Raw genomic sequence first — 18,523 nt, 5'->3', positions numbered from 1 at the left:
CGTTATATATTGTTTCAGTTTTCAATTTTTATGGATTGTCTTTTTTTGAAATTTATTATTGTTATTTGCTTTATAATGGACAGAATAAGTTTAAATTCTAGCAGTGTTGCACTGTCACATACTTTCTCTCTTTTCTTGATTTACACACAGAAGAAGCTAGTATTTCTAAAGCAAAAAACTACCAATTATAAGATGAATAAGTTCTAGGAATCTTATGTACAGCATGATGACTACAGTTAACAACACCGTATTGTATATTTGAAAGTCACTAAGAGAGTGGATCTTTTTTTTTTTTTTTTTTTGCTGTACGCCGGCGTCTCACTGCTGTGGCCTCTCCCGTTGCGGAGCACAGGCTCCGGACATGCAGGCTCAGCAGCCATGGCTCACGGGCCCAGCCGCTCCGCGGCATGTGGGATCTTCCCAGACCGGGGCACAAACCCATGCTCCCTGCACCGGCAGGTGGACTCTCAACCACTGCGCCACCAGGGAAGCCTGAGAGTGGATCTTAAATGCTCTCACCACACACAGAAAATGGTAACTGTGTGAGGTGGTGGATATGTTAACTAACTTTTACTGTAGTAATCATTTCACAATATATATGTATATGAAATCATCACATTGTACACCTTAAACTTAACATAATGTTATATATGTTATTATGTCTCAATAAAGCTAGAAAAAAATAAAGCAAAGAATCCATTAATCATGTCTAATAATTAAGCTATTTGTGTATTTTATTTTTTATTAGGGGCCTTCAGAAGGAAGAAATTGTTTTGCTTACCCATGGAGATAGTGTAGACAAAGTAGCCGATGGATTCAAGGTTGTGGCACGTTCTGGGAATATTGTGGCAGGTAAAAATTCTAAAACTTTTGCAGATTTCATTGTAAAAAATTTATCTGAGAAGGCTGTAAGCATATGTTTCTGTATGAGGTACTGTTTTTGATGTTTCTTATTTTTTTAAAGATATTGTAAATGTCATAGGGTCAACCATTAATTTATGAAGGGTATTTAATATTAGAAGGATTATCTAGAAGTCACTTACTAGTTTGCTCTGAAATACTTTTAAAAATATTTATTCTAATATGTTTTCCAGATATAAAATACAGCTATTACAACTCAGGAAAAATTTGAGAACTATTTACCTCTCCAGCATGCTGTATTCATAATTGTCCTTTTTTTATGCTTTTCTTAGGTGTATATAGGCATGTATCTTGGATGCTATAAAACATCAGACTAAGCATTCAGGGCATTTCTCTGAACTAGGGTTGGCAGACTATTACCTGTGGGTCACATCCAGCCTGTAGCCTGTTTTTGTACGTTTAGAAACTAAGAATGATTTTTACATTATTAAAGGGTTATAATAAACAACAGGGACTATATGTATGTGTCCCACCAAGCTTAAAGCTTATACTGTCTAACCCTTTGTAGGAAGTTTGCCAGCGCATGCTCTAAACCATTTTTTGTTCTCTGTTTTTTTGAGGAAGAGGAGTTAATTTTCTGGTAATTTGTGATTTTTTTTTTTCTTTTACTTGCTTACTTGAATAATTGTAATGTAAATAATCACCGGTAATCCTGGATATCTGCAAAAGCAAAAAGTGGGGTTATCAATAAAGTTCTTGTTTGATATGCTACACCTAAAAAGTTGAAAAAAAAATTCGTAATGGATAAATTGAATTGAGTATTCTACCTGCAGTTACTTAACAGATTAATGTATTAGCATAGGAATTATCAGGAATGGTTTTTATATTGACGGGTTTTTATTTCGTATATGAGATCAATAGTGGTAGATGAGCTTATGTATTTTAATTCATTCAACAAATATCTGAGTACCCACATGTGCCGGGCACAGTTCTAGGTGCCAGTGAACAGAATGGACAAAACCTCTGTTTAATGTTATAGTTGGTGAGGGCGGAGATGGGGGAGAGGTGGGACAGACAGAACACAGATAAATACAAAATAAGTCGGGTGTTGGTCATGTTTAAATGTACTGAAAAAATAAATAGAAGAGAAGAGTGTTGTGGAATGTGTGGTTAGGACTGTTACTGTTTTAGATAGGGTATTCAGAGATGGAGATGGTGTTCCTATTAGATGATATGAGACATGGAGGAAGTAAGTGCTGACCCTTTTGGATATTTAGGGAAAGAGTAAATAGCAGTACAGAGTTCCTGGGATGGGACCTTGTTTAAGGAACAGCAAGGAAGCCACATGGTTACAGCAGAGTAAGTGTGGAGTGTGTGGTAGAAGATGAGGTCAGAGAGGTTGTTGGGAACCAGAACACCAGGACTTTTGAGGCCACTGTGAAAATGTTGGCTTTACTCATAGTGAGATGGAGTTTTGAACAAAGGAGAGAGAGACACAATCTGATTTCAGGATTACCCTGGCTACAGTGAGGAGAAAAGAGACCATTAAATGTAGAAGCAGAGACCAGCCAGAAATCTATGGTAGTAATCAGGAAAGGAGACTAAGGAACCGGGTGGTAGAGGTAGAAGTGCTTAGGAGTGATTGGGTTCTCATATAGATCTTGTACATATTTTGTTAGATTTACACCAAAGTATTTCATTTGGGGGGGGGGACGTGCTAATGTTAATTGTATTGTATTTTTAATTTAAATTCCACTTGTTCATTGCTAGTATATGGGAAGGCAATGAACTCTTGTGTGTTAACCTTGTATCTGGCAACTTTGTTGTAATCATTTATTAGTTCTATTTCCTTTTCTTGTCCTATGGCATTAGCTAGGATTTTATTATGATGTTGAAAAGCAATGGTGAGAGGGAACATCCTTACTTTGTTCCTGATCTTAGTGGGAAAGTTTTGAGTTTCTCATGGTTAGGTATGATCTTAGCTGTAGGCTGTAGAAGATAGTCTTTATCAAATTGATGTCCCCCTCTATTTCTAGTCTCCTGAGAGTTTTAATCATGAATGGGCATTTGGATATATTTCATATGCTTTTTCTGCATCTATTGATATGATCATGTAATTTTTCTTCTTTAGCCTATTGATGTGATGGATTACAGTAATCGGCTCTATTTCTGACAGAAGGATGTTGAAGTATCTTAACTACAGTAGTTGATTCATGTATTTCTCCCTATAATTATATCAGTTTTTGCCTCATCTATTTTGATGCTTTCCTGTTAGGTGCATACACATTAAGGATTATTATGTCTTCTTTAGGAATGAACCCCTTTATCATTATATATATGCTCCTCTTTAACCCTGATAACTTTTCTTGGCTGAAGTCTGCTCTGTTTGACATTAATGTATCTACTCATGCTATCTTATAATTAGTGTTATCATAATATATCATTCTCCATCCATATACTTTTGATCTGTGTCTTTAAAGTGGATTTCTCGTAGACAACATATATAGTTAGGTTTTCTTCTTGATCCGCTATGACAACCTCTGTCTTTTATTGATGCATTTAGACTATTGGAGTTTAAAGTGATTATTGATAGTGTTGGATTAATATCTACCATATCTGTTACTGTTTATTTGTTGTCCTTGTTCTTTGTTCATATTTTTATCTTCTGTTCTTTTTCTGCCTTTTGTGGTTTTAATTGAGCATTTTATGTGATCCCATTTTCTCTTTTCTGCATATCAGTTCTATTTCTTTTTTTTACTTTTTTAAGAAAAAGTTGCCTTAGATTTTACAATATACATTTACAACTAACCCAAATTCTCTTTGAAATAACACTGTACCACTTCACAAGTAGTGTACCTTATAATAACAAAATAAACCTAATTCTTTCCTCTCATCCCTTGTACATTGCTGTCAGTTCATTTCACTTATAAGTAAGCATGAATAAGCATATCTATCTGTAAGCATATGTAATTGTATCACTGTTGCTATTATTCTGAATACAGTTATCTATTACATCAATTAGGAAGAAGAAAATTTTAATTTTACCTTTACTCCTGCTCTGATGCTCTTTTTTATGTAGATCCAAGTTTCTGATCTTTATCATTTTCCTTCTCTCTAAAGAACTTTGTTTTTGAATTTTATTTTGTTTATTTTTTTTATACAGCAGGTTCTTATTAGTTATCTATTTTATGCATATTAGTGTATACATGTCAATCCCAATCTCCCAATTCATCCCCCCCACCACCACTTTCCCCCCTTGGTGTCAATACGTTGGTTCTCCACATCTGTGTCTTTTTTAATGTTTTTTTTTGTTTGTTTGTTTGTTTTGCGGTACGCGGGCCTCTCACCGCCACGGAGCACAGGCTCCGGACACGCAGGCCCAGCAGCCATGACTCACGGGCCCAGCTGCTCCGCGGCACATGGGACCCTCCCGGACCGGGGCACGAACCCACGTCCCCTGCACCGGCAGGCGGACTCCCAACCACTGCGCCACCAGGGAAGCCCACATCTGTGTCTTTATTTCTGCCGTGCAAACCAATTCCTTGGTACCATTTTTCTAAGTTGCACATATATGCATTATTATACAATACTTGTTTTTCTCTTTCTGACTTCACTCTGTATGACAGTCTATACATCCATCCACATCTCTACAAATGACCCAATTTCATTCCTTTTTATGGCTGAGTGTTCCATTGTATATATGTACCACATCTTCTTTATCCATTCATCTGTTGATGGGCATTTAGGTTGCTTCCTTGACCTGGCTATTGTAAATAGTGCTGCAATGAACATTGGGGTGCATGTGTCTTTTTGAATTATGGTTTTCTCTGGGTATGTGGCCAGTAGTGGGATTGCTGGGTCATACAGTAGTTCTATTTTTAGTTTTTTAAGGAACCTCCATACTGTTCTCCATAGTGGCTGTATCAGTTTACATTCCCACCAACAGTGCAAGAGGGATCCCTTATCTCCACACCCTCTCCACCATTTGCTGTTTGTAAATTTTCTGATGATGCCCATTCTAACTGGTGTGAGGTGACACCTCATTGTAGTTTTGATTTGCATTTCTCTAATAATTAGTGGTGTTGAGCAGCTTTTCATGAGCCTCTTGGCCATCTGCATGTCTTCTTTGGAGAAATGTCTATTTAGGTCTTCTGCCCATTTTTTAATTGGGTTGTTTGTTTTTTTTTACTATTGAGCTGCATGAGCTATTTATATATTTTGGAGATTAATCCTTTGTCCATTGATTCATTTGCAAATATTTTCTCCCATTCTGAAGATTGTCTTTTTGTCTTGTTTATAGTTTCCTTTGTTGTGCAAAAGCTTTTAAGTTTCATTAGGTCCCATTTGTTTATTTTTGTTTTTATTTCCATTACTCTAGGAGGTGGGTCAAAAAAGTCATTGCTGTGATTTATGTCAAACAGTGTTCTTCTTATGTTTTCCTCTAAGAGTTTTATAGTGTCTGGTCTTACATTTAGGTCTCTAATCCATTTTGAGTTTATTTTTGTCTGTGGAGTTAGGGAGTGTTCTAATTTCATTCTTTTTTTCTTTTTTTTTTCCCTGATATGCGGGCCTCTCACTGTTGTGGCCTCTCCCATTGTGGAGCACAGGCTCCGGACGCACAGGCTCAGCGGCCATGGCTCACAGGCTTAGCCACTCTGCGGCATGTGAGATCTTCCCGGAACGGGGCACGAACCCATGTCCCCTGCATCGGCAGGCGGACTCTCAACCACTGCGCCACCAGGGAAGCCCTAATTACATTCTTTTACATGTAGCTGTCCTCTTTTCCCAGCACCACTTATTGAAGAGGCTGTCTTTTCTCCGTTGTATGTTCTGGCCTCGTTTATCAAAGATAAGGTGATGACCATATATGCGTGGGTTTATCCCTGGGTTTTCTATCCTGTTCCACTGATCTACATTTCTGTTTTTGTGCCAGTACCATATTGTCTTGATTACTGTAGCTTTGTAGTATAGTCTGAAGTCAGGGATTGTGATTCTCCAGCTCCGTTTTTTTCCCTCAAGACTGCTTTGGCTATTTGGGGTCTTTTGTGTCTCCGAATTTTAAGTTCTATTGTTCTAGTTCTGTAAAAAATGCCACTGGTAATTTGATAGGAATTGCATTGAACCTGTAGATTGCCTTGGGTAGTACAGTCCTTTTCACAATATTGATTCTTCCATACCAAGAACATGGTATATCTCTGCATGTGTTTGTGTCATCTTTGATTTCTTTCATCAGTGTCTTATAGTTTTCAGAGTACAGGTCTTTTAACTCCTTAGGCACGGTTATTCCTAGGTATTTTATTCTATTTGTTGCAGTGGTGAATGGGATTGTTTCCTTAATTTCTCTTTCTGATCTTTTGTTGTTAGTTTGTAGGAATGCAAGAGATTTCTGTGTATTAATTTTGCATCCTGCAACTTTACCAGATTCATTCATTAGCTCTACTAGTTTTCTGCTGTCATCTCTAGGATTCTCTATGTATAGTTTGTTATTTGCAAACAGTGGCAGTTTTACTTCTTCTTTTCCAATTTGTATTCCTTTTATTTCTTTTTCTTCTCTGATTGCCACGGCTAGGACTTCCAAAACTATGTCGAATAATAGTGGCGAGAGTGGATATCCTCGTGTTCCTGATCTTAGAGGAAATGCTTTCATTTTTTCACCATTGAAAATGATGTTTGCTGTGGGTTTGTCATATATGGCTTTTATTATGTTGAGGTAGGTTCCCTCTATGCCCACTTTCTGGAGAGTTTTTATCATATATGGGTGTTGAATTTTGTCAAAAGCTTTTTCTGCATCTATTGAAATGATCATATGGTTTTTATTCTTCAGTTTGTTAATATGGTGTATCACATTGATTGATATGCATATATTGAAGAATCCTTGCATCCCTGGGATAAATCCCACTTGATCATGGGTGTATTATCCTTTTAATGTGTTGTTGGATTCTGTTTGCTAGTATTTTGTTGAGGATTTTTGCATCAGTATTCATCATTGATATTGGTCTGTAATTTTCTTTTTTTGTAGTATCTTTGTCTGGTTTTGGTATTAGGGTGATGGTGGCCTCATAGAATGAGTTTGGGATTGTTCCTTCCTCTGCAATTTTTTGGAAGACTTTGAGAAGGATAGGTGTTAGCTCTTCTCTAAATGTTTGATAGGATTCACCTGTGAAGCCATCTGGACCTGGACTCTTCTTTGCTGGAAGATTTTTAATCACAGTTTCAATTTCATTACTTGTGATTGGTCTGTTCATATTTTCTATTTCTTCCTGGTTCAGTCTTGGAAGGTTATATCCATTTCTTCCAGGTTGTCCATTTTATTGGTATGGAATTGCTTGTAGTAGAATTTTAGGATGCTTTGTATTTCTGCGGTGACTGTTGTAACTTCTCCGTTTTCATTTCTAATTTTATTGATTTGAGTCCTCTCCCTCTTTTTCTTGATGAGTCTGGCCAATGGTTTATCAACTTTGTTTATCTTCTTAAAGAACCAGCTTTTAGTTTTACTGATCTTGCTATTGTTTTCTTTGTTTCTATTTCATTTATTTATACTCTGATCTTTATGATTTCTTTCCTTCTACGAACTTTGGGTTTTGTTTGTTCTTCTTTCTCTAGTTCCTTTAGGTGTAAGGTTAGATTGTTTATTTGAGATTTTTCTTGTTTCTTGAGGTAGGATTGTATTGCTATAAACTTCCCTCTTAGCACTGCTTTTGCTGCATCCCATAGGTTTTGGATCATTGTGTTTTCGTTGTCACTTGTCTCTAGGTATTTTTGTATTTCCTCTTTGATTTCTTAAGTGATCTCTTGGTTATTTAGTAACTTATTGTTTAGTCTCCACATGTTTGTGTTTATTATGGGGTTTTTTTCCCCTGTAATTCATTTCTACTCTCATAGCATTGTGCTTGGAAAAGATGTTGATATGATTTCAATTTTCTTAAATTTACCAAGGCTCAATTTGTGACCCAAGATGTGAATATCCTGGAGAATGTTCCATGTGCAAATGAGAAGAAAGTGTAATCTGCTGTTTTTGGATAGAATGTCCTATAAATATCAATTAACTCTATCTTGTCTATTGTGTCATTTAAAGCTTGTGTTTCCTTATTAATTTTCTGTCTGTATGATACGTCTATTCGTGTAAGTGAGTTGTTAAAGTCCCCCACTATTGTGTTACTGTGGATTTCTTCTTTTATAGCTGTTAGCAGTTACCTTACGTATTGGGGTGCTACTATGTTGGATGCCTATAGATTTATAATGGTTATATTTTCTTCTTGGATTGATCCCCCCTTGATCATCCTTCCTTGTCTCTTGTAACATTCTTTATTTTAAAGTTTGTTTTATGTGATACAAGTATTGCTACTCCTGCTTTCTTTTGATTTCCATTTGCATGGAATATCTTTTTCCATCTCCTCACTTTCAGTCTGTATGTGTCTGTAGGTCTGATGTGAGTCTCTTGTAGACAGTATATATATGGGTCTTGCTCTTGTATCCGTTCAGCGAGCCTGTGTCTTTTGGTTGGAGCATTTAATCCATTCACATTTAAGGTAATTATCGATATGTATGTTCCTATTAACATTTTCTTAATTGTTTTGGGTTTGTTTTTGTAGGTCCTTTTCTTCTCTTATGTTTCCCACTTAGAGAAACTTCTTTTAGCATTTGTTGTAGAGCTGGTTTGGTGGTGCTGAATTCTCTTAGCTTTTGCTTGTCTGTAAAGCTTTTGATTTCTCTGTTGAATCTGAATGAGATCCTTGCTGGCTAGAGTAATCTTGATTGTAGGTTCTTCCCTTTCATCACTTTAAACATGTCCTGCCACTCCCTTCTGGCTTGTAGAGTTACTGCTGAGAAATCAGCTCTTAACCTTATGGGAGTTCCCTTGTATGTTCTTTGTTGTTTTTCCCTTGTTGCTTTCAATAATTTTTCTTTGTCTTTAATTTTTCTCAAATTGATTATGTTTGTTGGCTTGTTTCTCCTTGGGTTTATCCTGCCTGGGACTCTGTGCTCTTCCTGGATTTGGATGGCTATTTCCTTTCCCATGTTAGGGAAGTTTTCAAGTATAATCTCTTCAGATATTTTCTTGGGTCCTTTCTCTCTCTGTTCTCCTTCTGGGACCCCTGTAATGCAAATGTTGTTGTGTTTAATGTTGTTCCAGAGGTCTCTTAGGCTGTCTTCATTTCTTTTCATTCTTTTTCCTTTATTCTGTTCTGTGGCAGTGAATTCCACCATTCTGTCTTCCAGGTCACTTATCCGTTCTTCGACCTCAGTTATTCTGCTGTTGTTTCCTTCTCGTGTATTTTTCATTTCAGTTATTGTATTGTTCATATCTGTTTCTTTGTTCTTTAATTCTTCTAGGTGTTTGTTCTTTAATTCTTCTAGGTCTTAGTTAAACATTTTTGAATCTTCTCGATCTTTGCCTCCATTCATTTTCCGAGGTCCTAGATCATCTTCACTATCATTATTCTGAATTCCTCTTCTGGAAGGTTGCCTGTCTCCATTTAGTTGTTTTTCTGGGGTTTTATGTTGTTCCTTCATCTGGTACAAAGTTATTTGCCTTTTCATCCAATCTATCTTTCTGTGAATGTGGTTTTCCTTCCACAGGCTGCAGAATTGTAAATCTTCTTGCTTATGCTGTCTGCCCTTTGGTGGATGAGGCTGTCTAAGTGTCTTGTGCAAGCTTCCTGATGGGATGCACTGGTGGTGGGTAGAGCTCTGTATTGCTCTGGTGGGCATAGCTCAGTAAAACTGTAATCTGCTTGTCTGCTGATGAGTGGGGCTGAGTTCCCTCCCTGTTGGTTTTTTGGCCTGAGTTGACCGAGCACTGGAGCCTACGTGGCTCTTTGGTGGGGCTAATGGCAGACTCTGGGAGGGCTCAAGCCAAGGAATACTTCCCAGAGCTTCTGTTGTCAGTGTCCTTGTGCCTGTAGTGAGCCACAGCCACCCCCCACCTCTGCAGGAGACCTTCCAACACTAGGAGGTAGGTCTGGTTCAGTCTCCTGTGGGTCACTGCTCCTTCCCCTGGGTCCCGACGTGCACACTACTTAGTGTGTGCCCTCCAAGAGTGGAGTCTCTTGTTTCTTCCAGTCCTGTCAAAGTCCTGCAGTCAAATCACGCTAGCCTTCAAAGTCTGATTCTCTAGGAATTCCTCCTCCCATTGCCATACCCCCAGGTTGGGAAGCCTGAGGTGGGGCTCAGAACCTTCACTCCAGTGGGTGGACTTCGGTGGTGTAATTGTTCTCCAGTTTGTGAGTCACCCACCTTGCAGTTATGGGATTTGATTTTATTGTGATTGCGCCTCTCCTACCGTCTCACTGTGGCTTCTCCTTTTTCTTTGGATGTGGGGTATCTTATTTGATGAGCTCCAGTGTCTTCCTGTCAATTATTGTTCAGCAGTTAGTTGTGATTCCAGTGCTCTTGCAAGAGGGAGTGAGTGCACATCCTTCTGCTCCACCATCTTTTTTGTTTGTTTGTTTTGTGTTTTTTTTGTTTTGTTTTGTTTTTGCGGTACGCGGGCCTCTCACTGTTGTGACCTCTCCCGTTGCAGAGCACAGGCTCTGGACGCGCAGGCTCAGCGCCCATGGCTCATGGGGCCAGCAGCTCCGCGGCATGTGGGGTCTTCCCGGACGGGGGCACGAACCCACATCCCCTGCATCGGCAGGCGGACTCTCAACCACTGCGCCACCAGGGAAGCCCTGCTCCACCATCTTGAACCAATCTTCCTAAAGAACTTCTTTTAATATTTCTTGCAAGGTAGTCTCCTGGCAACAAATGGCCTCAAGTTTTGTTCATTTGAGAAAGTTTTTTATTTTTCTTGCATTTTTGAAGGGTAGTTTCTCAGGACACAGAATTTTAGGTTGGTGGGTTTTTTTCTCCCAACTTTCTTTAAAATTTAAGTTTTCCAGCTTTATTGAGGTATATTTGACAAAACTGTAAAATATTTAAAGGGTACAATGTGATGATTTTATATACATTGTGAAAGGATTTTTCCCCACTGAGTTAATTAACCCATCCATCGGCTCACATACAGTTGATCCTTGAAAAAGACAGTTTTGAACTGTGTGGGTCAACTAATACGTGGATTTTTTTTTGCTAAATATTTCCTTCAGTACTATGTGATGTGTGGTTGGTTGAAACTGTGGATGTGGAATTGCAGATCCAGAGGGCTGACTGTAAAGTTATATGCAGATTTTTGACTGCACAAAGGGTAGGTAACCCTAAGCCTTGCATTGTTCAAGGGTCAACTGTATTTACTTTTTTTTGGTGAGAACATTTAATTTCTACTCTCTTAACACTGTATTGGATCACTGAAATTTGCTATCAGCTATAGTCACCATATTATACATTAGATCCTCAGACCTTATTCATCTTAAACCCAAGAATTTGTACTCTTTAACCAGCCTCTCCCTATTCCCCTCGTCCCCCAGTCCCTAGGTCACCACTTTTATACTTTGCCACTTTTGATAGAGATTGAATTGAATCTGTAGATTACTTTGGTGAGAATTGACATTTTAATAGTAGTAATTCTTCTAATCCATGAACATGAAATATCTTTTTATTTGTTCCTTCCTCAGTTTCTTTCATCAAGGTCTTACAATGTTCAGTGTACAGATCTTTGACCTTTTTGGTTAAATTTATTCCTAAGTGTTTTATTCTTTTTGATTTTGTTGATGGCAATGTTTTCTTAATTTTTCCTGCTGACAGTTTGTTGTTAGTACACACACAATTGATTTCTGTAGGTTGGTTTTCTTTTCTGCAAGCTTGCTGAAATAATTTATTAGTTCTAACAGCATTTTGTTAGAATCTCTAGGGTTTCCTAGAGACAGTGTTGTGGCATCTGCAAATAGAGACAGTTTTACTTCTTCATTTTCAATTTGGATGATTTTATCTCTTTCTTCTAGCCTGACTGGTCTGGCTAGGATGTCCAATACTTTGTTGAATTCTTGTTTTGTTCCTGATCTTAGAGGAAAAGCTTTTCACCACTGAGTATGTTAATTGTGGACTTGTTGTATATGGCCTTTATTATGTTGAGGTACGTTCCTTCTCTACCAGTTTGTTGAGAGTTTTTATCATGTATGATGTTGAATTTTATCTTTTGCTTTTTCTGTATCTATTGAGATGACCATATTATTTTTATCCCTCATTTTGTTTATGTGGTATATAACACTGATTGTCAGATGTTGAAACCCTGGAATAATATCTCAGAGCCATAGATACGGAGTAGTACATGTCTATGTAAAACATTTAGCCTAATATCTGCTGCTTTATAGATGATAAAGTGTCAGAAACACATTAATCAAGTCAGTGAAGTTATATTTGGTTAATAGTACCCAAGAAAGAAACACTTAGAATATTCTGATAGGTTTAATGTATGAGGATTTTCTAATATAGAAAATTGGTACCTGCACATTGCATGTGAAGGCATATGGGACTGAGATCTAAAATCGAGTTATCACTGCATTAAATAGATAAGACAATTGCAGTAACCTAGGTAGAGAACTGAGGGTACTGTGAATTATCTCTGTAGGACTTATTTCAAGGTCATGTAGTTCATTAATTGCTGTATAAGGAAAGACCTTTATAAAGCTGTACCATGGCAATGTAGTTTTTATTTGTATTTTTTTCCCCATAGCTAAAAATCCACTAATTTGTATCAGTTTCCACGTTTATGGAGGAAGAAATTGTGAGGAATTACTGTGGGTTCTGGTTGAGTCTGTTCAATAGGAGAAAATTTTAATTTATGATTATTTTCCCTATAAAGGTATAGCAAATGAATCTAAAAAATTATATGGAGCCCAGTTCCACCCTGAAGTTGGCCTTACAGAAAATGGGAAAGTAATACTGAAAAATTTCCTCTTCGACATCGCTGGGTGCAGTGGGACCTTCACTGTGCAGAACAGAGAACTTGAGTGCATTCGAGAGATCAAAGAGAGAGTCGGCACATCAAAAGTTTTGGTAAGCAATTTATATTTGAAAGTCTATAAATTTATGTCAGTGATATTAGAACTCAGAGTTGGCTTACTCAGCATAGCCCTTAAATTTTGACTGGGTGATCATGTGCTTTTGAGTTGCACTGTTTCAGTGTGTTCTTTCAGTTACCATACATACCTTTTGTACAGACAGTGGTTTTTGTTTTTGTTTTGCTTTTTTTGGCTGTGCTGCACAGCTTGTGGAATTTTAGTTCCCCGACCAGGGATTGAACCTGGGTCCTTGGCAGTAAGCATGGAGTCCTTACCACTGGACCGCCAGGGAATTCCCCAAACAGTGTTTTTAGGTAGTGATTTAAGCTGATAACTTAGCTTCTTTTTCCTTATTCTACTCAGTTTGACTTTTCATTTCACCCTGTAGGTTTTGCTCAGTGGTGGAGTAGACTCAACAGTTTGTACAGCTTTGTTGAATCGTGCTTTGAACCAAGAGCAAGTCATTGCTGTGCACATTGATAATGGCTTTATGAGAAAACGAGAAAGTCAGTCTGTTGAAGAGGCCCTCAAAAAGCTTGGAATTCAAGTCAAAGGTATTGAACTCCACAAGAGTTAATTTACATGTCAGAACTTGTTTAATCAAATCTAGCGTATGATTAAGTGAGCACACTGCCTTAACTAAGTACAGTTTTCCCACTAAGCTTATGGTTGAAAATGTTTTTTATTTTTACCTTGTAATTACTTTTGGTTCAAGAGGGGTCACAATATAAATTTGGAAACTTGATTACTCCAAATGTTATGTATAGATCAGTAAGTTACCTTTTTCCAGCTACTATTCTGTTCTTTCTGTTCATCTTCCTAGGCCTTAACTGCTTTTACATTTGTGGATATCTTTTATACTTTAAAAAAACAAGATGTAAGCAATAGCTATAATGAAATTAAGTCAGTAGTTTAATGATATAAACTACATATTATTGATTTAAGTGGAATTGATGCCAAAAGGTTGAGTATAAAATGAAGAGTTGTAGTTAAACATGAAGTAAAGATGAGTCTATTTCTTTCTCCTTTGGAAACGTCACTAAAATAACAGTACAGGCATAAAACAAGTATAATGCCAGAAGAATGAGGAATAGGGAGGAGGTAATAGCAGTCTGATGGTTTCAAAAAGATGTTGGAAAGTGAAAAGCAGATGGATTATGCAGATTTTGTCCGTTAAGCTAATGAAGCTTAAATTTCAGTGCTGCTCACTAGCCAAGCCTTTACCAAACTCTGGGGAAGGAACCTAGTAGTGTCTTCTCATAGTTACAATTTTTATGCAATTTGAAAGTAAGATATTTTAATAATTTGCCGTTAATTTACTTTATTTTTATTTATTTATTTATATTGATTATATAAGGAATTAGGGGCTATTAAGGTTTTTTCTTTTCTTCCCAAGCATTAGCTAGTTGCCTCAATGTAATTTCTCATAAATTAACTCCAGTATGTAAAATAGTACCAAACTGTTTTAATCATGACAGTTTCATAGTACATTTTAATCTATGGTTGGATTTATGTCCTTTCATTACTATACTTTCTCAGAATTTTCTGGGATAATGTTTTATGTACATTCTTCCAGAAAATATTTAGTGTTATTTGTCAATTGGCTGTTAATTTAGATTACTTTTTCTTTCCACTCTAACTTGCTCTCTTTTGGGTGGGTTTGTAGTGGCTGCAGGCATTTTGGGATTACACTAAGAAAACGTTGAGTTGGGGATACATTTAGTCTGGGTTTGGTGCTATATTTGTGATTTGCAGTGTTTCTGTGTATAGTCTGTTAGCCGTGGTAGTATTAATTTGTGATTTTAAAAAATGCCTGATTTATTATTCTTTTTTTTAATACATCTTTATTGGAGTATAATTGCTTTACAATGGTGTGTTAGTTTCTGCTTTATAACAAAGTGAAACAGTTAAACACGTACATATGTTCCCATATTTCTTCCCTCTTGTGTCTCCCACCCTCCCACCCTCCCTATCCCACCCCTCTAGGTGGTCACAAAGCACTGAGCTGATCTACCTGTGCTATGCGGCTGCTTCCCACTAGCTATCTGTTTTACGTTTGGTAGTGTATATATGTCCATGGCTCTCTCTTACTTTGCCACAGAATACCCTTCCCCCTCCCCATATCCTCAAGTCCATTCTCTAGTAGGTCTGTGTCTTTATTCCTGTCTTACCTCTAGGTTCTTCATGACATTTTTTTTTTTAATTCCATATATATGGGTTAGCATACAGTATTTGTCTTTGTCTTTCTGACTTAGTTCATTCTGTATGACAGACTCTAGGTCCATCCACCTCATTACAAATAGCTCAATTTCATTTCTTTTTATGGCTGAGTAATATTCCATTGTATATATGTGCCACATCTTGTGTATCCATTCATCCGATGATGGACACTTAGGTTGTTTCCATCTCCGGGCTATTGTAAATAGAGCTGCAATGAACATTTTGGTACATGACTCTTTTTGAATTATGGTTTTCTCAGGGTATATGCCCAGTAGTGGGATTGCTGGGTCATATGGTAGTTCTATTTGTAGTTTTTTAAGGAACCTCCATACTGTTCTCTACAGTGGCTGTATCAACTTACATTCCCACCAACAGTGCAAGAGGGTTCCCTTTTCTCCACACCCTCTCCAGCATTTATTGTTTCTAGATTTTTTGATGATGGCCATCCTGACTGGTGTGAGATGATATCTCATTGTAGTTTTGATTTGCATTTCTCTAATGATTAATGATGTTGAGCATTCTTTCATGTGTTTGTTGGCAGTCTGTATATGTTCTTTGGAGAAATGTCTATTTAGGTCTTCTGCCCATTTTTGGATTGGGTTGTTTGTTTTTTTGTTATTGAGCTGCATGAGCTGCTTATAAATTTTGGAGATGAATCCTTTGTCAGTTGCTTCATTTGCAAATATTTTCTCCCATTCTGAGGGTTGTCTTTTGGTCTTGTTTATGGTTTCCTTTGCTGTGCAAAAGCTTTGAAGTTTCATTAGGTCCCATTTGTTTATTTTTGTTTTTATTTCCATTTCTCTAGGAGATGGGTCAAAAAGGATCTTGCTGTGATTTATGTCATAGAGTGTTCTGCCTATGTTTTCCTCTAAGAGTTTGATAGTTTCTGGCCTTACATTTAGGTCTTTAATCCATTTTGAGCTTATTTTTGTGTACGTTGTTAGGGACTGATCTAATCTCATACTTTTACATGTACCTATCCAGTTTTCCCAGCACCACTTATGAAGAGGCTGTCCTTTCTCCACTGGACATTCCTGCCTCCTTTATCAAAGATAAGGTGACCATATATGCGTGGGTTTATCTCTGGGCTTTCTATCCTGTTCCACTGATCTATCTTTCTGTTTTTGTGCCTGTACCATACTGTCTTGATTACTGTAGCTTTGTAGTATAGTCTGAAGTCAGGGAGCCTGAATTCCTCTGGCTCCTTTTTTCATTCTCAAGATTGCTTTGGCTATTCGGGGTCTTTTGTGTTTCCATACAAGTTGTGAAATTTTTTGTTCTAGTTCTGTGAAAAATGCCCGTGGTAGTTTGATAGGGATTGCATTGAATATGTAGATTGCTTTGGGTAGTAGAGTCATTTTCACAATGTTGATTCTTCCAATCCAAGAACATAGTATATCTCTGCATCTATTTGTATAATCTTTAATTTCTTTCATCAGTGTCTTATAATTTTCTGCATACAGGCCTTTTGTCTCCTTAGATAGGTTTATTCCTAGATATTTTATTCTATTTGTTGCAATGGTGAATGGGAGTGTTTTCTTGATTTCTCTTTCAGATTTTTCATCATTAGTGTATAGGAATGCAAGAGATTTCTGTGCATTAATTTTGTATCCTGCTACTTTACTGAATTCATTGATTAACTCTAGTAGTTTTCTGGTAGCATCTTTAGGATTCTCTATATATAGTATCATGTCATCTGCAAACAGTGACAGCTTTACTTCTTCTTTTCTGATTTGGATTCCTTTTATTTCCTTTTCTTCTCTTTTTGCTGTGGCTAAAACTTCCAAAACTATGTTGAATAAGAGTAGTGAGAGTGGGCAACCTTGCCTTGTTCCTGATCTTAGTGGAAATGCTTTCAGTTTCTCACCATTGTTGACTATGTTGGCTGTGGGTTTGTCATATATGGCCTTTATTATGTTGAGGAAAGTTCCCGCTGTGCCTACTTTCTGGAGGGTTTTTATCATAAATGGGTGTTGAATTTTGTTGAAAGCTATCTCTGCATCTATTGAGGAAGACCATATGGTTTTTCTCCTGCAATTTGTTAACATGGTATCTCACATTGATTGATTTACGTATATTGAAGAATCCTTGCATTCCTGGAATAAACCCCACTTGATCATGGTGTATGATCCATTTAATGTGCTGTTGGATTCTGTTTACTAGTATTTTGTTGAGGATTTTTGCATCTATGTTCATCAGAGAAATTGGCCTCTAGTTTTCTTTCTTTGTGACATCCTTGTCTGGTTTTGGTATCAGGGTGGTGGTGGCCATGTAGAATGAGTTTGAGAGTGTTCCTCCCTCTGCTATATTTTGGAAGAGTTTGAGAAGGATAGGTGTTAGCTCTTCTCTAAATGTTTGAAAGAATTCGCCTGTGAAGACATCTGGTCCTGGGCGTCTGTTGGTTGGAAGATTTTTTTTTTTTTTTTTCGGTATGAGGGCCTCTCACTGTTGTGGCTTCTCCTGTTGCGGAGCACAGGCTCTGGACATGCAGGCTCAGCGGCCATGGCTTATGGGCCTAGCCGCTCCGCGGCATGTGGGATCTTCCTGGACCGGGGCACGAACCCGTGTCCCCTGCATCGGCAGGCAGACTCTCAACCACTGCGCCACCAGGGAAGCCCCAGTTTCCCCTTTTATGGCTGTTAGTATTTGCCTCATGTATTGAGGTGCTCCTATGTTGGGTGCATAAATATTTACAATTGTTATATCTTCTTCGATCGATCCCTTGAGTATTATGTAGTGTCCTTCTTTGTCTCTTCTAATAGTCTTTATTTTAAAGTCTATTTTGTCTGATATGTGAATTGCTACTCCGGCATTCTTTTGGTTTCAATTTGCATGGAATATCTTTTTCCATCCCCTCACTTCCAGTCTGTATGTGTCTCTAGGTCTGAAGTGGGTCTCTTGTATACAGCATATATATGGGTCTTGTTTTTGTATCCATTCAGCCTGTCTGTGTCTTTTGGTGGGAGCATTTAATCCATTTACATTTAAGGTAATTATCAATATGTACATCCCTATTCTCATTTTCTTAATTGTTTTGGGTTTGTTATTGTAGGTCTTTTCATTCTCTTGTGTTTCTTGCCTAGAGAAGATCCTTTAGCATTTGTTTTAAAGCTGGTTTGGTGGTGCTGAACTCCCTCAGCTTTTGCTTGTCTGTAAAGGTTTTTATTTCTCCATCAAATCTGAATGAGATCCTTGCTGGGTAGAGTAATCTTGGTTGTAGGTTTTACTCCTTCATCACTTTAAATATGTCCTGCCACTCCCTTCTGGCTTGCAGAGTTTCTGCTGAAAGATCAGCTGTTAACCTTATGGGGATTCCCTTTTGTGTTATTTGTTGTTTTTCTCTTGCTGCTTTTAATATGTTTCCTTTGTATATAACCTTTGACAGTTTGATTAATATGTGTCTTGGCATGTTTCTCCTTGGATTTATCCTGTATGGGACTCTATGTGCTTCCTGGACTTGATTAACTATTTCCTTTCCCATATTAGGGAAGTTTTCAACTATAATC

At 37.5% G+C, this 18,523-nt stretch overlaps 1 protein-coding gene across 3 annotated transcripts in view; it reads left to right on the top strand.

The window, feature by feature from the left end:
• The window catches only part of GMPS (guanosine monophosphate synthase), a 114,644-nt gene that overhangs the window by 64,529 nt on the left and 31,592 nt on the right, over nucleotides 1-18,523 (top strand). For all 3 annotated transcript variants that reach the window (XM_027113539.1, XM_027113548.1, XM_027113556.1), the window contains 3 exons: nucleotides 749-852; nucleotides 12,599-12,792; nucleotides 13,186-13,351. In XM_027113539.1, the coding sequence (XP_026969340.1) occupies nucleotides 749-852; nucleotides 12,599-12,792; nucleotides 13,186-13,351 (464 nt within the window). The remainder of the gene's footprint in view (nucleotides 1-748; nucleotides 853-12,598; nucleotides 12,793-13,185; nucleotides 13,352-18,523) is intronic.

The sequence above is a fragment of the Aethalodelphis obliquidens genome, unplaced genomic scaffold, assembly GCF_003676395.1.
Source record: "Aethalodelphis obliquidens isolate GAN/ISIS:26980383/991018 unplaced genomic scaffold, ASM367639v1 scaffold1, whole genome shotgun sequence".
NCBI classification, from domain to species: domain Eukaryota; kingdom Metazoa; phylum Chordata; class Mammalia; order Artiodactyla; family Delphinidae; genus Aethalodelphis; species Aethalodelphis obliquidens.
Note: the sequence above shows the minus strand (reverse complement) of the source record. Positions and strands in the feature narration are given on the sequence as shown.